Here is a 26,369-nt window from a genome sequence, read left to right as displayed (position 1 = left end):
TTCTTTAAAAAAAAAAACCTGTTGTATGCCCTTATATACATGTAGTCATGATGTGCCTATATATGGTCATGATGTGATGTCATCATAACCATATTTAGGCATGCATTGTCATAACTTTTTGTCAAATACAATTTTATAGTTTAGACAGGGCTTAAATATGTAAATTACATTATTTACAGTTAAAGGAGGAAATATCTTACAATAGGGTTTTTTAGTAAATTTATCGGTGGGTGTGACTATGCAAATTAGGTTACATATTACAGTACATCACAGGATGTTTATATTTTCAACAAGAATAATGCATATTTTGAATGATCAAATGGCCATTAGGCTATCTAGCACATGGAAACTACTGCTCAGAGTTTTGGACTTTACAATGTTTATGCATAAAACAAAAGATTTTTTTTAAACGATTTTGTAACTTTGGGTTCCCGTAGGAAATTCCTGATTTTCCTGGACAATAATTCATCGCGTCACTCTAGGAAAACGCAGCACACTGAGAACAGGAGATTGGGAAAATTAGGATTTCCATAGATTTAAAGCAATGAATAACAAAAGTATGGTAAGCCCCTACAATAATGTGGACAGCAAGCGAGCACTTACCAAGAGCTGCAGTGCAAAAGTACCCTTAAGGGAGGATGAATTTGTCTTAATAATTCATATAAAGAGCCATTAAAAATTTGAGTCATATAAAATACAATTCAAGTTATTATTAGCAATCAATATACCATTATTAAAATTCTTTTTTGTGTTATGAAATTAACAGAATACATTAACAAATATATATTAGTTTTGGTTGTCTCTTCATTATACTAGGATTGTAGAAAATCTGAATACTGTATGTTGTTTTGTTTATAATTACTGACCAAATTTTCTCAAGATTTAAATTTAGATCATAATAGAAAAATAAAAACTTAGAAATCAGTAAGAAACACTTAGATTAGAATTGTTATGGATTTAATAGTTAAAAAAGAATAGACCAAAATTTATGTCAGTAGTTGAAACATATCTACCAACCAGATTTGATGCATTCTTTTGGGATTAGAACCAATAATCTTGTGGAACCATAACCTATTGATATGAAAATACCACAGCAGAAAACAATACTATAACAAAGTAAAAAAAGAAGTGTTATCAATTTTTTTGTCAAAACATATGACATTCCCTAAAATGGTTAATATTACATCACCCTGTACTGTATAGGCACATCATGACTAAATATGGGCATACAACAGTTTTTTTGTCAAAAAAAAAATTGATATTCTTGACAGATTTACACAGACATATTATATAGTGTGTATCCCATAATGCCTTGCATGATTCCCATAATGCCTTGCATGATTCCCATATTGCCTTGCAAGATTCCCATATTGCCTTGCATGATTCCCATGATACTTTCCATCTATCCTATTATGGATTGATGTTGATTTAATTCAGCTGTAGCTGTCCTAAAATTGGAAACATCACTTTAATAATGTAGCATTTCATGTGTGTCAGGAGATTATCTGTCACAATGTATCATGATTGGAACACTCGGGTTTATTCAGTTGAAACACTGGTCATGCCGTTCCTCCATGTCACCTACTTATATTTGAATGCTGCCCTCATTTGTTGAAACATAGCTAACCCTTCAACAATCCGTCTAGGATGGTGTTCATTCATCTGTTTACAGCAGTATTCATTTATTGGACTGTTATAAGAAATTCCTTGCAAAAGAGTTTGGTAATTTATCCCGCATGTTTCCTACTTGTGCGGGCCTCATTTGTTGAAACTTGGTTACTGTATACTCGGTCCTAAATTTTGTTCATTCATTCATTCATATTTCTGAAGATAGAGTATGCCATACTATATCTTGTATAGAATAAGAACATATCATTTTATATACAATTTCTCTTTTGATACAAAATCTTCATTCTAAATGACAAGAAAAGAAAATGTACAGTTAAAATATATATTACGGACTCTGATGTCATTTTATTAATATTATTCAGGCCAAATTTCTATTTGAAAATATACACACAAACAGCCAACCACAGTAATTTAGCATTTTTGCAAGGCCAGGCCCTAACTTATTATATTAAAATGTATATTTACCTAACTGTTGAACGCCTACTTGATGTTATCTGTTGTGATCATGGAAAGCCACTTGACTTTTAATATTCACATTTGGCAATCCAGTCAGTCCACATGAGCAGTTCTAATTAGTGAATTAGAGTAAAACTAATAAAAAACGTCTGACCATAGTTGTTATCTGAACTAAATTTTCTTCAATGGTAAACCGAAACTGTGTTAATAAAATCTTGAAAAATCTTTCTACATTTAGTGACATTGAACATTAAAATGACTCATAAAATAAAGTACTTAAAACTTAAAGGTGTAAATAATTATTTTAATAATTTATTTTAACAGTAATAAACTATATGTTATATTTATTTACTAGAAAATTTTGAATCTAATTTTGCAGTAAACTAAATGTAGTTCACAGAACACTACTTCATATACTGTATTTTAGTATTCTAGTTTATGAATGAGGTCAAAGCAAACAGTTTACTATTTAAATGTTAAATTTATTTACATTTTGATGTGTTTATTTTTTTTTTTTTTGTATTTGCTTCAACCAATCAATCAATCAAAATATTTATATAGTGGCAATATCCAGAAGTGTTTAGTGGCGCTGTCACACCTGTTAAGAATGCTTACCTGTGTCGAACGTCTGCTATATTTTATGCTCTCCATTTCGGAGGTTTTTGAATAAATTGTGATTTTATTGTTAAATTGTGTTTCTTTAAGGCCAAATAAAAAAATTACTAGTTTCTCAACCCCTCGCACCGCCATTTTCTCTGCCTCACCAATTTTTTTCCCCTCTTTATTTTACGAAATGTACGAAAATCTGGCTAAATCACATTGGTAAAATTCTCTCGATCATTCGTGGTTGGGAATACATATGGTATGAATCATTCTAGTGCTGCTTTTATTTGCTTTCAATGTGTCTACTTGGTAAAAGTGAGAAAACAGGTCAGCTGTTTCCCAAAAGAAAAAAGAAAAGTGCCCTAATTCTCCTTTTTTTTTTTTTGAATATTATGACGAGAAATTATTATTTTTTTACTTTGCCTAACCAGGGAGATGTAATAAACAAAGGAGGGAGCTTGAAAGATAGGCCTTTGATTCTTGATGGCCACCACTGCAATTAAAAAGCAATATACCTAATTAGTGTCTTCGCCCTAACTACAGTTACAGCTCTCTCCTTTTCAGGCAGTAGACACTTTGCTATCCTGGTCAATCCGGAGCGTAAATTTGACATTGTGAGCGTGAGTTGACATTCACAAAAGTGTGAAGTAAGAATCCGGAAGTGTAAAGTTGACATTATGTCACATTCGTGATGTGTGATATGACGTGATTTTACTACTCTACTACCCGTAAACTCGGTCGTGTGTGTGGTACGATGCATTGCTAACTAATTCGTCATTATCTATCAGGCACACAGTTCCGAAAGTTGGAAATTAAAATTAAATCGAGTAGAAGTGGTTAAACGGGTCTACAGTTAAACTCAGGTCGAGACTGTTTTGCTTGTGGTTTTTCCCATTGTTTTTTCTACCCTAACTCGGTGGTTTTGAAGTTGCAACAAAAATTATTATTAATAATACTATTATTTCATTAATCACTTTCGACATCACCGTTTCTATTAAATTTGGCAGTAGACACACGCTCCCGCTGGGAGCCTATTTTTTTTTACATCTCCCTGGCCTAATCTACAATGCAGACCTTGATGGAATATGTTTTTGTTGCTTATTATTCAAATGTGTCTGGAAAGGGAGGCTGTGGTTTGATGGTTAAGATACTGTACTTCTATTCCCAGGGTCCTGCTTCCAATTCCTTCAATTCTCTCATGACCAAAACAGCTCAGTTCCCTAAACCTCAATACCATAGTTAGACTTAGTTCATGTAAACCTATTGTAGAGATTATCAAATTTTCTTTGGTGAAAAACTGTTATATTTCCATATAGTTATGATGTGCCTATATATGTTCTTGATGTGATGTCATCATGACCATATTTAGAGAGAGCATCTTAGCTCAGCCTGCTAATTTGGTGGTAGTCACTGTGTGTGTGCTGAACCGTGGAGATCTCTTGGTCCCCGGTTCAATTACCATCGCTGCTGTCCTTGTGGTTCAGCTGGAGGGCAGAAATACAAGTTACAATAGCGCACCGTCTTTCGGATGAGACGTTTAAGCCCCCGTGTGCATTTATGGCCCATGAAAGGACAGAGTATACTTTTCGGAAAAGAGTAGAGGATTGTCTTCTGTGTACTGCCCAATCACCACCAGAAGGACCCCACTGGAAATAGGCCTTCTAGACTTTCGTGAGCTGTCCTTGGTGTTTACACAAAATGTACCCAATCTGAATCCAATCCATGTCACATGTTTTTGTCAAATAAAATTTGATAGTCTGGACAGAGCTTTAAGCATATTGTATAAGGGATTGCCAATTAATATATAACACAGTGATTGGTATCGCTATTTCTCATCCTTGGCCATGTGCTTTAGAAATGGTAAATGTAGATAAATGAAATATTATTATACTGTAATATTTTATGATTGGTTGTTGGCATGGTATTTGAAATGAACAATGAAACACGAACATTAATACAATGAAAAATACATGGTGTTATAAACACATCGAAATACTTTATACACTAACATAAGCTGTGATACTTGATTTTCATAGTAATTTTCCTGGTCTGGAGTATATATGTCTACATCAAATACAGGCAGATGAAGGAAGAAGAAGAACTTGGTCAAATGTATCAGCTTGTAGATCGAATCATAGGTAATTGATCAATATTTATTATCAATACTTGATTATGAATTATGGATATTGTAATTAATTAATTAATATCTGTTTATATTTTTTCTTTTATAGAATTCCTACAAACCAATGGCGATAAATGCCAGGCTATTCCCCACGTTAGAGATCGTCTTATACCGCCCTCGGAAAGGTATGACTAACAAGCATATATTATTTTTTGTACTGTACTCATCTTTCATAACTAAATATAATGCTGTTAAGCTGGTGTGAGGCCTATGATCTTATAACAGCAACAAGAAATTCACACATTCAACATCGTATTTTTTGCCATGGAGAATCTGTGTTTTATGTGGTTTTCCACATGAGCAAACTCAACAATTATTATTTTATATTTGTATCCTCCTATCAAGTTTTGTGCTTCAAATATCGGTTTTCTGCTTGATTAATTGTTTGATGGATTGATGGTATCAAACCTATGTGGACAAATTACAGTTATCTGTTACATGAAACATGATAGTAGAAACAGAGTTATTTCTCAAAGAATTGTTGAGGACCCTGGGTACAGAATAAATCATACACAACATGCAGTCTCTCCTGCTTTCTGGGGTGTATTCGTAGTAAGTATTAGAATGGTCTAATACATATAATCATATAATCCAATACAATCTTTGACTTATAATGCACATTATACAAAGTCTCAATGCGCCAATTTGAGGGAGTGCTCAGGAAAAAGTAACAAAGGGAGAAAAGTATACAATGGGAAAAAGTAGGAAACAGAAAAGAAAGAACAGAAGAAAAAGACAGAAGGAAAACATTAAATGAAGCAAAAAGATGACTTTTAAGTCTCATTTTGAAAATATCTGCAGGTGGCAATTTATTCCAAAGTCTAGAAGCAGCAATTGAATAACCATTATATATCCATTTTCTTGAAAGCCCAAAGCTTCGCCAAACTGTTTAAAAAAATTTATTGCAGGTTTAACAATAAGTATTTTTTTTTTATTTAGGAAAGAGCGGCAGCGTGTTTGGTTAAGGGCTGTAAAGTACATCAACTCGGAGGAGTCAAGAGTCCGTGTTGAGACGCAAAGCATTGTGGGAGAGGTGTTTTCTACTTGGCGTTGGTTGCAACCTCAATCCACCGTCTCATTCACGCCAATGACAGAAACGGTAAAGTACTGGTTCCATTTGACAATAGTAAACAAAATACTTGGCTGTTACCTTTCGTCATAATATACCATATCAAATATATAGTCAAACTTATTAATGTCAATATTTAGTAATGTGATGTAAATTTTTCTATTTAACATTTAATATTTATTCATTCATTAGCCTCATTTGTATTAATTAATTGAATATATGACAGATTTTTTTTTTTCTACATTTTGCCATCATCTTTTACAAATATTTATAGCAATTTTTCCATGAAACCAGTAAAACCTTTGTCAAGAAAAATGGGGGATCTAATATACTAGAAATTTGATCATGGTATTATTTCACCATTAAATAAATGAACAATCTTTTAAAATGAAAAGAAGATTGTAAAAAATTTAACTTTCGCGATGTTGGTTATATCATCAAGGTCATACTGTATGGGAAACTCAGCAATGATATAACTGTACAGAAATATCTAAAGACGTTAAATGTCCTTGAAATTAAAAAAAAAGTTTGTCCTTGAATGTCCTGGAAATGTCCTGGAATTTGACGTTGTTTAAAGTGTATGGACCCTAGTCTATCAAATTCTATTTGACAGCAACATGTAGCATGCCTGAATATAGTTGTGATGAAATCACATTATGACCATACATTGGCGGTGCCAGCGTCTGAAATCTGAAGAGGGGACAAATGAGGGGCAAGGTAAAATTTTAGGGGCGATATGTTTTCCCATAGCAGACTGGAGATGTAATTATAATTTCTAGAATAACACACTTCTATTGTGTTTATTTTTATGTAAATGCTTAGAATATTTATTACAAATGTAAAAGGTTTGTTAAATGTATTGTTTTTAAGTGGCCAGTGGCCTTGAAATGACTGACAGACCGATCGGAGTAATTAATTTTATTGGATAATCTTACAATGCGTATTTTTCCGAGAAAACCGGGGACAGCAAGAAAATTATGATATACAAAAAACAGACGATAAAAAAATGCATGGAAACATGACCGTAATTACAAGGAAAAGCCCAAAAAAGGAAAACTTATTTCCATTGGGGTCCTTGCGAACACAGAAATATCATTGCACATTTTATTATTACAAAAAACTAACAGTTTAAAAGACATAAAATGAATAAAAACAGATGAAAAAATGGGAGCAATAAAAATATGAAAAAAATTTTGTGTGATTATTATTTATTATGTATCCAAAGAGCATTGAGACAATTTGTCAATATATTTTTTTAATCATTATGTAAATTAAAATTAAGAAATAATTTCCTTGTCAATTTAACAGACACATGGAATAATACAGTTCTAATACACTTTGTATAAACCCTTGAAATGTTTGATAATCAGCTTGAGGATGTTCGTAGTAAAATGTCAATTAATCAACCCAAAATTGAATTGTATCTTGTTGGAAGTTCAAAAACTATTTAATCCTTTTTAATCTGTAACCCAAATTAAGATTATTTTCATATGTTATTACAGACATATATTTTTAATACCCAGGTTTCTCTTTTCCTGAAATCTGACCTGGAAGTTCCGTCAATGTTAACTTGTATGTCTGCCATTTCAATTGATAATGAAAGACAGAATTGCTCCACACTTGTTCAGTATTCAGATATGGTAATCACCACACTCACCTTTCAACAGTCTACTACTACGCTCTGTTGCTAGCAATCTTCTATATGACAACCATGTGACTTTGTTAATACTTTCAATTTAGAGACATTGTGATTTTTTTCTGGAAGGGGGATATTGATAGATTAATGACTAGTTGTATCCTCTCACTTAGGGTGCGTTCGAGCGGTACAGGCTTCTACACTGTGTAAATGCCTGAGAAACGTACAGCATTTCTTCGCAGGTGGTCCGTACGTTCGATCACAAAAAACGATCTGTGGTTTACCGTGTAGAAAGTACCCCAGAAGTATATACATTTTGACTTCGTATCCCATCATTCCATGCAATATGCACACACAAAGCATGCGAGTTTGTTTTAGATGTTTTTTTTCTTCACATTTGACACCCATTCGAGCGACACATGGTATGTAAATTCTGTGTAATTTAGCGGAACTCGCATAGATATTTTTCTAACTCGAACACGCCTTTACATGATACGATGTAAAGCTCTGTTCAGATTATCAAATTTTCTTTAACAAAAAACTATTGTATGCCCATATATAGTCATGATGTGCCTATATATGGTCATGATGTGATGTCATCATGACCATATTTAGGCATGTTGCATGTCCAGACTATCAAATACAATTTGATAGTGTGGACAGAGCTTTATATATTAAGATTTTATTAGCTTCCAAATCCAATTAATAATAATTTCATATCATGCATTGTGTCTGTTAACAGATTTAGAGTGCTTTGGTCTCAAATAAATCGTGCTATAAAAATTCATTATGAATTAGATATACATGCATACAGTATTTATATCTACGAGATACTGCTTTTTAAGTAGAGTACTGCTATTCTCTCATATGAACTTTTTGTTACCTGTATATTGCATCTCATAATGCTTTGAGATACCAGATGTTATATCTCATTGCTTCCATTAGTGATACCATATGTCATATAAGATGAACATGATGCCATAATTTCTATTTCATGTGATCAGTACCAGATGCTGAATATTCCATCTCATAAACTTTTGCTTACTGACTATATCTCATTACTGCCAGTGCCATTAGTTATCTAGTCGTCATAGAGATGAAAAAGTTACCATAATGTGAGATGTATCTTATGAGATTTGTGAGGTACCAGATATTATACCTCAAAATAAACTTGAAAGATATTACTTCATGAACATTACGAGATACTTTCTTATATCTCATCTCAAAAGATACCATGTATTATGTCTTTCATATTAGCTCCACAAGATACAGTATTTCATCTTCCTTAAGCTACAGTATGTTTCTTCCTTAAGCCAAAGGCCTTCCATCCAGTTGATAAGAAACAGTGATAGAACAGTTGGTTTTTCTTTGTCAAAATTTCCCTAAATTAGTAGTACTCTGACTGTCTATATTCCTTCCGTTTAAAGTTACATCCTTGACTTCAAATTCAAAAAATTATATCAATTGAATGAATCATGTATCGGTTGGAGAAAATTCAGAGGTGTTTTAAAGGAGTTTATTATTTTTTTCATCAAAAAAAAAAAAAGTACATTAAAATTGTTGGTAAGTATTGAAAGCTAATTCTCACCTGAACTTAGTAATTTGTAAATAACAATAATAATAATACCTTTTGTTTTTTTTTTTGTTTTTTTGAAGGGGAATAGATAATTTCCTGAATCAGGAACTTTTTTTTTTTAAATAAGCTCACTTAGCTTTATTTCCTCATACCATTGTCTGGTGTAGAAATATATATTTAATAACCAATTACTTATTAATAATTCTCTCAATAACTTTAATTGATTACTGCTGTACTATTTCAAATATGAGGTAGAAATATTAATTAGCAGTAAAGTACATGTACATCCATGCTCTAATCTTAGTGACATTTGTTGTACTATGTGAGTTTTTTTCTTTTCTTCATGATATCCAATGGTTGATTTAGAAGCTAGTAAAAAAAATCTACCGTACGCATCAGACTTAATTCATTAGTTTCAATACAATGAGTGTCTAGACAGATAGAAAATGAGACGGTATAAATATATTGGCTGGCCTAGACATATGCCAAGCTCTCAAGTGCTTCGGATCTAGTTGGGCCTCATTTGGCATTCAAAGCCAACAAACTTCCTCAAACCTGGATTCAAGAGAGTGAGGAAGATGGCCGGATCACTGCTCATCTCGGATGCTCTTTTATCTTCGGATGAAAGCGAGGATAATGCTTATTTTGTTTCTCCCATTTTGCAGGATATGAAACCGGGCAAGATTAAAGTCTGGCAAGGTCAAGGTTAGTGTGAAGTTCAATATACTCATGTTTATGATTTATCTTATTAATTCTTATCATAATTTTATAACACTCTGAAGATATCCTGACAGTGTTGCACTATTACAAATATAAAATTCAGTTTTTTATTTGCTTCCGTTGTACACCTTTAAGAATAAGAAGCACACCTTTTCGGTGATAGCGTTTTTGTTTTTATGCATTTGCTTCTCCTTGGCTCAATTATCTATTTGTATGCTCATTTATCTTTTATATCCTTTGCCGGAATGAATAAAATTTAAAAAATAAGTAAATGTGCAAATTATTAGCTTTTTATTAAAAATTATAAAAAAATATTTATTGTCTTAAATTAAGATACATATATGATATCGTTCCTTTGTTCTTTGCTTAGTCCCTTAAATTGGCTGGCAGTGAATTTTAAGATATATTGTGTCACTAAATATTTAGAAAAAATTTTAAAAATTAGATTATAACTTTAAATTACTAATTTTCTCAAACTATTACTAAAATTATTCATCTAAAAATGATTTACAGATATCTTAATAAAAAATATATACATATATTCAATTTGCTGCCAGAATGCAAAGAATGATAATATTTAAACATCTGTTAATTTGCTATGAACACTTACATCTCAAAATGTTAGTTAACAGCGAATTTTTAAGATTTATTAAATTTATTAGATATATATTCCCAAACATTTAAGTAATATGATGATTAAATTACAATTGAAAATTAAAATGATATTTGATATTGGTTATACAGTTGAATCCAAAATGCCATTGTTCGACTTAGATAAAATTTGACTTACAGATTGTTAAATAATGGAATACACAACAATTTGCCATGTAAAATTAGATCGACTTAGAAATTATTCGACTTAGGCAAGACACTAATCAATAACAATCATTATTCACCATCATCTATGGGTTGCAGTGCATGCATCTAAATTATTAGCACTAATCAATAACAATCATTATTCACCATCATCTATGGGTTGCAGTGCATGTATCTAAATTATTAGCACTAATCAATAACAATCATTATTCACCATCATCTATGGGTTGCAGTGCATGCATCTAGCAGCTTTTCTCCAGTCCTGTCTGTTTAGTGCCAGATGTTTGATGCCTTCCGGAGTCCATTTTCCTCTTGGGAAAGTCTCTTAGATGTATGGGAGAAAGTTAAGTTGATAATTATCAATTCTGGTCATTGATTAAAAATTTAATAACGGTTTAACTATTTAATGTTTTATTATTTGAATTATTATTATTAGTTCAGCACCACAAACAGTATGTATAAGTTCTACTGTTTTCTCTACTCTCTCCGTTCCACGCGCCTCAGGATATTGGTTAAGTAACAATTATTGTTGTGTCTTCTTAATAATGTGACCATTATAAGTATTTTTTTAATAATAATAATAATAATAATAATAAAGAATACAGAATAAATCTTCTATTAAATGAAGTCTATTGTCATACCTTAATTAATCTTAATTACTATTTTTCATTCTTTATTAATTTGTATTCTGCAATCTCTAGAATTCTATTGAAATCATAAAAAATAATAATAATAATAAAGAATACAGAATAAATATGAAACATAAATCTTCTATTAACTGAAATCTATTGTCATACCAGCTTTTGTTGAATATTAATTTAGTTGAAGATTGGCAGTAGTTGCCATTACATGTCAGTCATAAACCTTGGGAGAGACATTGTCCTTGTGCATTTAATTTTCTCTTGTACAGGTAATAACGTTTTAATTTCTATTTGCGGTGAATGCACTTATTAAGTGTCTGTCTTAAACTTAAAGCTTAAGCAGTTAGGTGTACTTTACGGTTGAAGGCCAAGTACAGAATTAAAATTCTACTACTATTATTTTTTTCTATTACCTTTGAAGAAAATTCTGTCTAAATAAATAAAATTAGAATGGAGAAACACAGAAATGAAATACTATTATGAGAATTTTTAATTCAACAGACCTTTTTCCCGAATGTCAATCAACTTAACAACTGACCAATTAGAACAGGTCCCTGAATACGCGCCTATCCCACAATTACACGTTTTCTCACAAATGCACATGTTTACGTTATCTTTACGAGACCTTAACAACAGTATCCAAGCAGCGGGCTTAGCCGAAAAGTCTATTGTTCATTCCTGAAAGGAGCCATCATGGGCATCATTTTTTCAAGCTAAGGTTTTTTTTAATATCTTGCAGCATTTGAGAACTTGGACTCAGCGGTGAAGACGGCACCAGGTATCTACACTCAATTCCTGAAGATACGTAACATGTTCGATCAGTCATTGTAAGTATATTATGTATTATGCATACCTGTTTTAACCTGCCTTCTTTTACATAATACATACATTGATTATAACACAGAAATGTTAAGTTTTTTGAAAGAGCTAATGATATAGGTATCCAAGGATGAAAAAAAGGCAAGCAGTACTGTATATTCTTGAGTATAAGGTGATACGTGCATAAGACGACCCCTAAGTTTGAGAATACTTATGGACAATTTTTGTATGTCGGGCGTATAAGACAGGTCCCTGTTTTTCGATCATTTTGATACTTTTTACAGTCTTTTGCATCTAGCTGGCTAAAATTGTAGGTTAATCTTCCAAATAATACCAATTTATGGACTTATCTATTTATTTATGAATTTATCTAAATCAAATTTCCCTACATTTAAAATTACGTTCATTCATATTAACAGTAGCTTCATTATAGTAAATTTGCGTGTTGAATTAAAAATTTTAGTGCTAAAAAAACGTACAATACAAGCTGCAGCATTGTAATATTGTATTATTATGATTGTTGGGCATATTATGTGTCTGGTTTCTAACATACTTGTATAGACTTTAGGATTACAGTACTGCAGTAACTGGTATTTACATAACTGTCTATTTAAAATGAATCACATGTTGCAATGTACAGTTCTATTTTTAGAATTTATTGTAAAAATTATTTTGACTGATTTATTACAGAGAGTCAAACAGTAACGAATGGCAAGTTGAAATCGAAGATGCTATCCTGGACAAGGTTGGTGATGGCGTCAGGATACTCCACATTGCTGTTGATAAGAATTCACGGGAGGTAAGTCACAAGATTACTTTTATACCTGATTAACAAGGGAAAAATATGTTACACAAGTCCTGTGCTTGTGAATAAGCATGTGTCCCCTGCTGCAGTGCATTTGTGTAAATGCAAGTAAAATATGTAGATTTAAAATGTACTTTATTGCTATAACAATTTAATTGATTACTGTAAATTAAGTGGTTAATATTAAGTCAAATACAGTATGTAAATTTGATTTAAATGTAATTGTGTAAGTTTATGGTTAATGTTATTTATTTCATTTTATATCTGTCTGAAGGGTTGTGTATATTGCAAGGTTGAAACACCCGTACAAGCTAGCTATGCATACAGGGCATTGCAAGGCAGTTGGTTTGATGGTAAGTGAATTTCATTAATAATTTCTTATAAACTAAATAGAAACTGATTTTTGATTTATAAGCACTATTACCTTGTGCATTGTTTTAGCAAATGCCTATGAAACGTACCATAATATTGCAGCTAGCACATTAGTGTTTGAACCTACTGCAGTGGCGTATCTAGGGGGTGCATGGTGGGCGCCCCACCCCCATAGGTGTAGGTGGGGAGACACAACCTTAGGACACACAGAATGCACAGTGAGCCCAAAATTACAGAATGAAACTTTATAACACTATAGTTAATCTACAGAGGTATTCTTAAAACAATCTAGTCTTAGTTTGAGTTAAAAAGATCATTTACACCATGCATAAGTAATTGCATGGTCATAATATTGTAAATGATTGAGGTTGTCTCTGCAGAATACTACCTTATAAATTAATTGTGAAGGGCTTAATTGGAGTCACTTATGCCGTTAGTCAGTATGATAACTGTTGTACTTTAGCAGTGTTGAGCTAGGAGTTTTTAAGAATGCCCAGTGGCTGTCCATTTTTGTATATAATAGAAAAAACAAGTTAGCAGACAAAGATAAAAAAGGACTGAAGGAAAAATTAATTGGCAATAATCTTGTGAGGCTATGGCGTTTTTAGTAATTGTCCAAACCCTAGGATTACAAAGCTGGCACTTTACCACTAAAACATAGCTACAACCAACCAATAATTGTTTTTCTTCATTTTTTTTTTTTTTTTTGCAGGTCGGTTGGTCACCGTAAAGTACTTAAAATCAGATCGATATTATTATCGCTTCCCACCAGCACGCGATATGGTGACCGCTCTAGTGCCATCAACAAGTCAAAAGCAGTCGCTTTCTAGTATGGACTTTTCGCGGCCTACCATCGAATCAACATAGGCTTTCACATTCTTGTGATGAGTTTAACAGTATTACTACGGATAGTCGCCATGACCAAGTATCAATTCTTTTTGACTGCTTCGGTCTTGGCGTAACTTATACTGTTTCTTGTTTGGAATTGGGTTAAAAATTATGTTTTGCTTTAATGGTTTCTATGGTGCAAACCTCTGTCCATCAAGGCCACTTTTTAACTACAATAGGGCTTGATAAAGAAAGTTGTAATTCATATGAATATTAGCATACAGGTGTTCATGTGATGACCACATATGATAACTTTGATAATAATATTCACTTGCCCCAGAGACAAAAATTGATCGATTGATTATGGTAAAAGCTAAGGTGCATAGTATGTGGCGTAGGTGTTCATATTATGGCCACCTGTACATGTGTCTGTTTATAGCTATAATAATGATATCCATGAAGATTCAATGAAAGTTATCAAATGATTATGGTCACCTGTGTTATGTATGATATTAGGCCACAGGTGTTGAAGTATGATTTCATTTTGAATGAGTAAATAATGCAGTGTTCCACCTGCAAGCAAATATGCATTTTCTGTAATTATAGTGCACAGTGTGGCTTAACTGGTCCATATTGGATTTATGGGAGTAACAGGTGAGTTACTTGTACTAAAAACTCACTCTTAAAATAAAAACGGTAAATTATTTGAGGTCAATATATAATACACATGATTAATCTAATTAATTATGCAAAGTCATTTAAATATTGTACTGTGAATATTTATAAGTATTTTCTTCTAAGACTTTGTTTCTGGAGCACTGAACTGTTCTGATAATTATTCAATAAAACCAACTGAAAGTTATCCGATAATTATGTTATTCAAATGCGATTATATAATCACTTAATGTTCCAGAATGCAATAAGGTTTGACATGAGTTGACTTTGTGTGGTCACTGCAACACCTTGGCCTAGCCAAGTTCTTCATTTTTTTTGTGTTTCTACATCAAACATTGTATACATTAAATGAAATGCTTAAAGCATTTGGTAACAAGTTTCTTGTGAGTGATTGGTGCGATAGAAAACATCAATTGTACCGTTTCCACAAAATGAACTAATGTTGCATTGTGGTACATATCAAGTTAACGTAAATTGTGCCTTTAGATAAAAATATTTATTGGATAATTTTTCAAATGCTGCAGAAGCACAGCCTTGGATAGCACCTCCAGTTGATCCATCCTTTCACCCTCCGATTTTGATTACCTATTTAAATTATAAATCAGTAGCTTGTATTAGTAGATTGAGGGAAGGCTAAGGATTTGGAAAAAGGCGAGTTGTATGGATTTCTACATCTTGCGTGGTACATGTGTGTGAAACAACTTTGTAATTATAAAAATGAACCATTTTGACTTTGTTTTTATAGAAAAAGTATGTACTCAAATTTAGTTGTCAGAAGCATAATTAGTTTATTTGATTGTAAATGAATGCAAAGAAGAAACATGCTATGTATTCTTGGTAAGATGTTTAGTATTGTAGAAGGGTGTATAGTTAGGTACATGATTTTGTAGTTATGAATTTGTTTGTATTTTATAAAACAAACACTTTTTCCTAAAAAAATTGAGATGCACTTCTCATCACAACTACTATTGGTATCATAATTATTATCAACAGAAATTCAAACTGTATAAAATTTATCTACACTTTATTTTTTATTTTATTTTTTATTTGTTTTCTCTGACTTTCTTTTTTTTAACTATGTATCCTCCAATCTCAGGGTAAACCTTGTAAAAAATTTTGAATTTTTCCTTTTTCTCCCCAATAATTTGAGGACAGAAGGATCTCCTTTATTTTTCTTCCCAATATTTTCTCATGGGGAGAACTAATACATACATCTTTTGGACATGTGTTCCATTACTCACGTTTCTGAGCTTTCAATTTACGCGACGGCGTAGACAGGCTGGATTGACTCAACCGTGACCATCCTGCATTCTCTGCCCAACGTCAATCTGGCAAAACTGCGTCCTAAAAAGCGCAGATGATTCTATGATGTCATTACGTAGATATTACCATCGTGTTGCGCATGTGTAAGCTTAATTTTAGTATGTGTTTTGAGTGTCAATCAAATTGCTGTCTTCCCGTTCAAGTCATTTTTCCCAATAGTCTGGTTACATTGCATTGCTATACAAATCTTCTTTTTATTTATTTTTTTTTCTTTCTTCAATGGTGCTGAAACCTCTTCATTCTTGTTTTTGATGTAACTTTGTAAATATTGTGTATTTATGTGATTTTTTTTTATTAGCTCATCGAAGATTGAGATTTTCTAGAATTTACCTGCAAATTAAAATCCCAAGTACTGTATACTGTTTTAGTCCTTGTATGCCTGAAATTGTTTGAATATTTGCTTACTAGTACAGTTTTGCCTAATGCTGTCTAGAAATTTATGTTATTTATATAATGAACAATTTTTTTAAAATTTCCAATTCATATTTGCATCATTGCAACAGTGTGTTTTCCCCATGTGAAGTACGTCCATACTGAAAATGGAACCAAATTCACAGTTGTCAAAAACAATGCCATACCCACTAATGCCCACATTGACATGCCCACTGAAAAAGTTACTAGCCTGTGGTGACCATAATGTAGTTGTTAGATTTAATATATTTCTTGTTTATAATTGATTTTGAACCTTTTTTAATAATTTCTCTCAATGTTTTGGCTGCTATGGAAATTCTTATGTATTTATGGTAAAGGATATTGTTTAATTCGGAACCATAAACAGTGAAGAACAGTTTTACGAAAAGATCATAATTTTACATTCTTTAAAAACATGTTTGTTGTCGTAGAAATGGAAATTGTATGATTCTTTTGAATCTGTTTGGCTTTATATTTTATTAAGTCCATTTCAGCTATGATGTTTTCAACCCTTGGAATTAACTGAAAGTGTAAAATACTACATTCCATTTGGCATAAAATTTATTATGACTGGTAATCGTTACCTGATATCATTTGTATTTAATCAGTCAATGGTTTTCTTGCCATTAGTGACTTTTTGTATGCCCTAAAATCATCTAATTTATATAAATTTACACCTCTGCTGCCTGAAATAGCCTTAAAATAGTATGAAGTGTAATTTTTACATATTATGGGATGTCAATATTACTTTGGGAGACGTGATAGTGATGTGACAGTTCCCAGATGTCATTAATTTTACATTGTGAGACGTCATAGTGATGTTATAATATGATATGTCATGTTATTACATTGCGAGATGTCAGCGATATAGTGTCATTGATGTTACATTGTGAGACGTCATGTCATTGTTACATTGTGAGATGTCGGTGATATTATAGTGTCGTAATGTAACATTGCGAGACATTGAAGTTACATTGCAAGACGCCATAGTGATGTTATATGAGACGTCATGTTCTTGTTCCATTGTGAGATGTCAGCGATTGATTTTACAGTGTCACTTAATGTAACATTGCGAGACAGTTATGTTACATTGTGAGATGTCATAGTGATGATGATACATTGCAAAATGTCATCTTAATGTTAAATTTTGAGACGTCATAGTGATGTATGGCACTTAAAAGTAATAAAGCTGATGAGATACCAAAGCGTGCCGGCTTTGCATCTTTTGAAATCTTCCGTCATCTCAGTGCATGCATATATTTCACAGAACTCAATTCACCATGTATATACTGCAATTGTATTTTCTATGATTAATAATGAAACATAACAGGCTTCAACAGAGCTCTTAATAAAGGCTCGCATTTAAAGACATTTTGTATTTGTATTTTTGTATATTAAAAATAATGCTTTGTTGGAAAATCTATGACGAGAAGTCTTAACAGTGATTGGTGGAATGGAGAATTCAAAAGAATTTTTACCTGTATGACTGGTCAATTGCAAAAATGCATTAATTTAAAGTCACTTTAATTCTCTGTTTATAAACATTGAGGATACTTGTTAATGGATTTTTTTGGGGGTATGGTTATTGTAATGAATGTATATGAATGTGTACAGTCTCCTTATAATTAAGTTAGCATGTTCTTTGTTGTATGTTAAGCATATTCCTATTGTTAATTAGCCTTTGTTTCACAATATTATTTAAAATACATAACTTGTGTAATTTACCAGATAGCAACTAATTAAAAGGGAAGTTTTTTTATATAGTCTTCATATTTATTCTTGAGTTCTTTCAAATCCATTTTCATCATTAAATATATACAACTTCTGTGATAATTACTAAATATTGAGGCGGCAGCGCAGGGAGGAACTTTTCATAGCGGGATCTAGACCAAATCAGTCCACCATGGTTGAAGCAAAAGTGGGAAAATGTGTGGTTGTGGCGCCTCTTTATGGCCGGAAATGGCCATCCCACACTTAAATTTGAAATAATTTCATTTCTACCCTATTTTGTCATAATTTTCCCTTGAATCCGCCACTGGTCTGTTTAATGAGCTTTTTTAACACATTTGATTTTATTTTGCACCACGTATGGATACCCATTGGCACTGACTTAAATTAATAATGAAGCAGTGAAACGTGCTAAATTTGCAGAGATGGTTTAATTTCCGGGATTCTTGCTAAATTAATCCATTCAGAAAGTTGAATTGGTGTGTAAGATCGAATAGGGACACTGCTGGCATCCAGCGCATCGGCTTCCCTTTTCATAAAAAGGGTTTACATTTTAACAGAAATTTCTGTTATTGTGGAATTTGGAAGCAACACACAATTTAAATAAATTAAAATCTTCAGCTGAAACGAGGGGTGGGGATCACTAATGTAATATAATTCTTGTCATCAATGAGTATCCAATAATAGTATGATTTGTGTTTATTATATTATGCTGTTATAAAATGTTGTAACATTTAGTATTTGTTTGTATTTTTTTCTGTTAAAAATTACAAGGCAGCAGTGGCAAAACCGGGGAGGGGCGTACCCCGTTTCTTCCTCCCTAAATCCATCTCACGCTATCTTTAGCGCTAAGCATTTTCATGTAGCTCCTTGTATTAAATAGAGTGGCCTTAGCCATTGTCAACACAGTAGTAAAAATATATAATTATTGATCAAATTATTTTTATAGCAATTTTTTAATGTACAATAAATTCCTCCAAAAAAATGTCTATAATGTATTCCCAAGTGCAAAGGCAAAACAATATACTGTAGACTATTAATACATAACACTGCAACAATAGGCGTATTCGACTGGTCTGGTTTGAGCAGCTCTTTCTACTCAAACTGCACATGTCGTACGAGCAACACGAACTCCTCGCTGTTTTTTCACGAGCACACTCCGAGCTCCTCGGAAAAGGTCCAGTCGAATACGCCTTAAAATTATATTTTTCAACATAAAACTACGGAGCCCTTAAAGGGACATGGTTAAAGAAAATATTAAACTATTTCGAGGGAACGAAATAATATTTCGAGGGAACGAAATGATTTCGTTCCCTCGAAATGATTTTGAGGAATATTTCGTTCCCTCGAAATATTATCATTCGTTCCGTCGAAATTATTTTCTTTAACCATGTCCCTTTAGGGGCTCCGTATAAAACAAAGCAACGAAGGCATGCATTTACTCCTGGTTTGTGCAATTGTTTTTTCTTCGGCCACCCACTAACGCCGAAAAAAGTTCGCTAAACAAAGCATACAGAAAGTCTCGCCCTTAGCGCTTAATTCCGATTTTGAGCTCAGAATTTAATAGATGCGTTATTCAATAATCAAAGTACCGTAATAATTTAAATTTAATTTAAGCCTTTAGTTATGATGTATGATGATTTTGTTAATACTTGTCCTGAAGTTGATATTTTTAGTAATTCTATTAACGAAGTTAGGTAATTTATATTTGATTACTTTAAGTAATTATTCTTTTTACTTATTTTGTTGTATTTTCTTCTGGCAAGGCACGTGCTGACTGTTTCATTTCTCATTTTTCATTGTATATTTTTCGTCGTTTTTATATTTCTTTGTGTCTGTTTCTTATCTTGTCTGTGTCTTTTTAAGCCTGTATGTTGCGATTATTTTTCGCTGTTGACTTTGATTTGAAATTTAAAAAAAAAATATCACTAATGAATTTTAGGAAAAAATGATCTAAACGTATGCAACATGAACCAATGAACAACTGAGGGCGCTGCTTATAGGCTCAAAACTCACACAGTGTCCTGGATGCGGTGCTGTACTTAAGTGAAGTATTTTCTTAAAACTTTTACAAATTATTATAGCCCCAGAATCTGAATAACGTTTTGGGATATAATGTACAGTTAGTGCAGGCATTGTTTGATTTAGACCTGGTTAGGCCTAAGAATAGTAGTACTTCTTAGCTTTCAGTAAGCCATGGTAGAGCGTAGTACCTTAGGGCCAGCCCCCACTAACTAGGTTATACTCTACTTTTTTTAGGTGGTATAAGGGTTTGGTTTAGGGAACTCTCTGAATTTAGGTTACAGACAGGTTAAACAGCCCAATTGGCAGAATCTAGTTAGTTGTATCTGCTAGGGCTTTTTGGCACGTCTTCCTCTTGTGTACATCATCTGCAAAATCTCTGGGTTTATTTTCGTTTCATCTTATAGTTGATTGTTGAATAACAAATCTTGTGCTTAAAAGATTAATGTAAACTACTGTACACTATTTTTAGCTCTAATGAGGAGCTCAAGGAATACCCTGTTGATTGTGTGCTTTTTTAACAGCTGATTGACTGTGCTTTTTTCATTTTTATTGAAAAAAACTGGCTCATCCCGGAATTGAACCAGAAACCTCTCACACCCTACATTCATGCCTCTAGACCAACAAGCCATAATTACAATGCAATTTTGATAGATCTTTTTTGCTGATTGAGTAATAGATCTTTTTTTCCATTTTTAGAGAAAAAAAAAATGGGCTCGTCCAGGAATTGAACCAGGTACCTCTCACTACGTAAGCTGCATCCATGCTTCTAGACCAACAAGCAATAGTTGTGTAATTTTTAAGGAGGTCTAGGAATACATGGCTGATTGATTGTTTGATCGATCGATTGATTGATTGTTTCATTGCTAATGATTGATTAATACATCTTTGTTGTATGGTTGACTGCTACGGCCAACACACTCTACCGCCTCTATTATACTGCCCTCATTGGAGCTTTTGAGATTATGAGAACTTGTTTGTTCTTAAACTGATTATAAATGGTCTTTTTTTTCAGCATTGTGCTTCAAAGGGATTAATCATGACAACTGATTTCAAAGATAGTATCCAAACAGGTAAGAAATTATTGTCTGATGACCTCTTGCCAATCATGTCATCATTTTACATTTAACATTATTTTCCTATTCCTGTGGGCAGTAATTTTCTAATGTCTCTCAGTGTACTGATGCTATCTTAACAATTTAAAAAATGCATAATATTTATACTGTAATTCTCTTAATTATTTATTAATTCTTTTCATTTTCTCTTTTTCAGTCTTGGGTTCTATTAGTCCATCTGAGATTGGTCGAACCTTGACCCACGAGCACTTGCATGTGACCTTTGTGGCTTACTGGAGGAAGCCAAATGATGAATACCGAGGAATCATCGACACACCTATTACCATGAAGAATTTAAAGTTTCTCAAACATTTTCCGTATGTTTGATTTATTATTGTATTACAGTACATATTTAGGCACAAATATTAAGTACACAAATCATTTCATGTTTAATAATCATTACAAAATATGATCTTACAACATCATCATCTTTTCATCATCATTATTAAGATTATCAATATTATCACCATTCATTATTAAAAATACTAGAGTAAAATATTCCTTCTTTATCCCAAATACCGATAGTCAATTCAGACATATTATTTATTAAACAGAATGGACCAACTGCTTAAATTCCCATCTGAAGGATGAGCAAATTAAAGTAAATGTCTTACCCAAGGTTTGGCGTTAACAGCTTTTGAAGCAGGTAATAAATAATGTTGATATGAATAGGTATTCAGTGAAAGCGAATTTGGACATGCGTGATGAGGCCGATGCTGTGATCGAGGAATTGGAAATATTCAAGCAGAACGGAGGGACGTGTATTGTGGATGTTACGCCAGTAGACATCGGTCGAGATATTCAGATCTTGGCTGACTACTCAAAGAAAACAGGTGTTCATATTGTTGGTGGCACAGGTAAACAGGTCTGCTTTACAAAATGTTAATTTATTTATACCTTATTTCATAGATAATATGGACTTGACTTCAGACTTACTGACTTACTGCTTGCTAAAATCTTCCACAAAATTTCTCAGTGTCAGACCTACTAATTCTGGTGCATTCTACTTGAGATAATGACAAAGACCAAAAACCTAACTAAATAATTGTTGAGTTGAATTGAAATTGGATTGATAATACTGTAACACTTTAAAAACAAACAATCTTGGTCTAATATTTTTATCTGTTCTTTTTTATCTCCCAATTTTTGTTAATTGACACAGATTGCAGCTGAAACTTTCAAGAATGTGTCAGATGGGGAAACCAATTTCCCAGGGAAGCATTTCCCCATACCCCCTGTAGGGAATAAGATTGTAAATTATATTTATCATGCATGTCGTCTACTCTAAGATGGCATCTCTGTATTGTTGTTTATCAGGCTACTATCTCTGCACCTCAATGCCCACCAAACTAAACACAATGACAGAAGAAGAGATAGTGACTGAAATGAAAAGTGATTTAACAGAAGGCGCTGATGGGACAAATATTAAATGTGGTGTGATTGGAGAGGTTGGTTGTTCCTGGCCAGTCCATCGTAAGTTGATGCATGGTTGACCTCGATCAAATTATTTTTGTTATAATAGTGTAATAAGTATAAGTGGTTGGCCCAGTGTTTATGGCTCAGAATTTCAAACTTATGTTAGGGGGTTCAAACCCTTGCTGTGCAAGTTGCTTGTATCCTTGGGCAAGACACTGTCAGCATTTGTGTCTCTCTCTACCCAGGAGAATAAATAGTTTTCAACATTATGCAGGGAAGGTAAACAGAGGCATACATTACAGCACTTAATACACAGCATACATTACAGCACTTGCATAGCGCTATTTCATTTAGTCGCTGTGCAGAGGAGTGGCAATTCCCTCACAGCATTACAGTCTCGCCCAAATACCAAGAAAGAAGGATGCACTACGCAGGGGCGGATCCAGAAATGTCCAAAAGGGGGGGGGGCCGGAAGTTGGGCCGATTGAGACAACACTGTCGTAGGGGGTCCCGCGAAATTTTTGTGTTCTAGACGCCCGAACGTAACATTTGAGACATTCTGGGCTATTATTTTTTTCTTTTTCCCTTTTTTTTTTTTTTTCTTTTTTTACTATTATATCTGTCTCTTATACACATCTACCCCCTAAATCCGCCCCTGCTACGGACAATAGGTCAAGAGCTCTTGCTACAACTTTATGTAATTTGTTCTACCTGTGATGTCATTGTTTATAAATATATTGAATGATTGTGTCCATTCTAATCTTACAGCAAATGAACAGAAGGTCCTCTGTGCTTCCGGTATTGCTCAATCAGAACTTGGATGTCCAGTGATCATTCATCCAGGCATCAGCATCATTGACCCACTGATGGCACCCATTGACCACCTCAGAGTATTTCAAGAAGCTGGGGGTGTTGCCAGACACACAGTCATGTCTCATGTGGACCGTAGGCATATATTTTAATTTACTTTTTATACACGAGTGTACTGTATAAACAACAGTGCCACCGAGAGGGGTGTAGGTGCAGGGAGAAAGATCTCGGGGGTCCATAGAAATTGCAGGTAGCATTTTTTTTTTTCAATATTTCTTTCAAAAATAATAATTACTATCATGGGCCCTCAATAATGGCATGGGTCCCCTAATAATTAATGGGCCCCCTCCAGATTGACAGGCACCCCCTCCCCCCCGAACAAAAAAATTTTGCTCCTTAGGCGCAATCTTTCTCGCATTTCACGCTCATAATTTAGGGCCAATACCCTTGCCCCTGTTACAGTTTCCCCTCTTGGTGGCCGTGATAAACAGAGGTTATGCACAATGCCAGGAGAAGCATACAATTTTATTTTGTGTACCGGTATTGGTTTGTTTACAGGTTGTTGTCCAACTGTGGAAACTGCATTGGAATTTGCGAAGCATGGTTGTTATTTAGAGTATGATTTCTTTGGATTGGAGAACTCTTATTATGAAATTAAACCAGGAATGATGGAATACATTTCAGATGCTCAACGCATTAATATTATCAAGGGGCTTGTAGATGAAGGCTATGCTGACCAAGTTTTGATCTCTCATGATGTACATGCAAAGCATCAACTGGTAGGTTGGACCAAGTTCAAAATATTGAATATTCATGAGCATTAGCCCCACCCCCATGGATATTGGGTGTTGGCCTTGTGCAGTGTAAACATACACATAAACTTGTGTGTTTGTGGACATGCGCATATTCCAGGCTATTGGCTAAAACATTGTTTTAGGTCCAGTTTGGAAAGCTTGTAGATATTGAAATTATACAGTAAACCAATATATCGTTTTTCCCTAACTTCAAAGTGACTGACTAATCAATCTCAAATCCAAATTGTCACTGTGTTTAGCCAACACAACCCTTTTTTTTGGCCTAATCTTCATTAGTAATATCTTGAAGACTATAGCCTGGTTCTCACGAGAGCCCTAGTATCCGGATCGGGAGCTAACCGTTAGCGCTAACTGTTAGCGCCTGCGTGAGAACGGCCGATCGGTTAGCGCTAACCGTTAGGGGTATCCAGATACCGCTATCGGTTAGCAAGCGCTATCATTAACCAATCACACGTACGCGTTTATAATTACCAGTTTCTTATTGGCCAGTGATTCGATCATCTTATTTTGGTATCCGGATCGGGATTTTCTCGTATGGACGCACGGCAGCTAACGGTTAGCAGGATCCGGATCCTGCTAACCGTTAGCAGCCGTGTGAGAACATAAGCTATGGGATAATAAAGTGGTACCCTGTATGTATTTATGCATATGCATGTATTGCCATACATATTCATCAAATTAATTTCATTTTTATTCTATTCCAGCTGAAATATGGCGGCCATGGTTACAGCCACATCCTGGAAAATGTGGTTCCAAAAATGTTGTTGAAGGGAATCTCACAGGATAATATCGACAGGATACTCATCGACAATCCAAGATCATGGCTCACATATTACTAAACTGCAATTGAACACGAACAGTATAATAATGATAATGATAAATACAATGCATATATAGTAATGTATAAATATATACAACACTTCTAATGTAGATATGCAAGGCACAGACAGAATGGTAAATGGTAGAGTACAGTATATATTTTTTTAATTATGGAGTGTGATTTAGCCAGTGTGAAAGAGATTGATTTTAAAAAGCTTTATATAGTTAGAAGTGTTGCGAAAATCATCATTGTGTGTGCTCCTCAACAAGGGATCTATCAATTTCAGGGATCAGTTGAGTCCAGGGGAAAAGTATTTGAAATATTAAACAAAACAAATATAAAAGAAGATTGTCTTGTATCATTTCTGTGTGTTATTGTAAGCCTCAGTTACACACTGCATGACTGGTCATAAGCAGCTGTCTCTTGATGTAGTGCAGATCAAGAAAACCAAGAAGAAATAAAGGAGGAAGAGGAGAAAAAAGAAAATGGTATTGAAAGCGCTGTAATTTGTGTACTCGTATCGATTTTATTATAGAATTGACCATATCAGATTTTTCTAATCTTGGGATGTGCCCCTGGTTAATAATTCTGCAAGAAAAAATATAAATTTTGATAAATAAGTTCACAGTCAGTAATGGATATGGACAGAAAGTGGTTTTAAAATAGCAGTTGGAGAAACTTTAGTATGGGACTGATATAGTCAAGTTACAAACGTGAGCAGCAGAATTTTGAACTTTCTATGAAGGATGGAGTGAAAAGGTGATGCTTCACACTTGGTTAGTGATGTTTTGGCTGCTGATGAGGACGGGGAAGCCCCATTTGCCATCCACTTTCGTACTTGTTGGTAACCAAAACTTTGATTTTATTGGATCTCACAACCCCCTATTAATGAATTCCTGTATTTATAATGTAAATGATAAGAAAAGTAAAATGCCCACCATTGAAGTGAATTAAGACTGGTAGCAGCTCCTCTTCTCTTCCAAATGTTATATCATATCATTGGATAATAAAAGTTTATAAACAAGGAATTTAACTGCCTACGTCCACTGTCTGTCCAGGTCACTCCAGTTGTGGTCCCTATC

General features: G+C 33.5%; 2 protein-coding genes across 2 annotated transcripts in view; both read left to right on the top strand.

Annotated features, from left to right (window-relative positions):
• LOC117122074 (inner nuclear membrane protein Man1-like) overlaps window positions 1-18,320 on the top strand; it is a 34,156-nt gene extending 15,836 nt beyond the window's left edge. Inside the window, exons 7-14 of the mRNA XM_033267538.1 lie at window positions 4,725-4,826; window positions 4,920-4,995; window positions 5,810-5,969; window positions 9,817-9,856; window positions 12,068-12,155; window positions 12,838-12,946; window positions 13,227-13,305; window positions 14,037-18,320. Of these exons, the coding sequence (XP_033123429.1) occupies window positions 4,725-4,826; window positions 4,920-4,995; window positions 5,810-5,969; window positions 9,817-9,856; window positions 12,068-12,155; window positions 12,838-12,946; window positions 13,227-13,305; window positions 14,037-14,191 (809 nt within the window). The 3' untranslated portion in view covers window positions 14,192-18,320. The remainder of the gene's footprint in view (window positions 1-4,724; window positions 4,827-4,919; window positions 4,996-5,809; window positions 5,970-9,816; window positions 9,857-12,067; window positions 12,156-12,837; window positions 12,947-13,226; window positions 13,306-14,036) is intronic.
• A 1,996-nt stretch (window positions 18,321-20,316) lies between these two features.
• Window positions 20,317-25,633, top strand: LOC117122081 (phosphotriesterase-related protein-like). The gene is made up of 9 exons (XM_033267550.1): window positions 20,317-20,335; window positions 21,013-21,061; window positions 21,327-21,384; window positions 21,584-21,743; window positions 22,099-22,283; window positions 22,744-22,899; window positions 23,611-23,787; window positions 24,211-24,431; window positions 25,172-25,633. Exons 3-9 carry the CDS (start codon window positions 21,351-21,353, stop codon window positions 25,304-25,306), a joined length of 1,068 nt encoding a protein of 355 aa, XP_033123441.1. The 5' UTR covers window positions 20,317-20,335; window positions 21,013-21,061; window positions 21,327-21,350; the 3' UTR covers window positions 25,307-25,633.
• The last annotated feature ends 736 nt before the right edge of the window (window positions 25,634-26,369 follow it).

The sequence above is a fragment of the Anneissia japonica genome, unplaced genomic scaffold, assembly GCF_011630105.1.
Source record: "Anneissia japonica isolate Jap-2015-1 unplaced genomic scaffold, ASM1163010v1 scaffold288164_len509026_cov199, whole genome shotgun sequence".
NCBI lineage: Eukaryota > Metazoa > Echinodermata > Crinoidea > Comatulida > Comatulidae > Anneissia > Anneissia japonica.
This window is presented reverse-complemented; position numbering and strand designations above follow the sequence as displayed.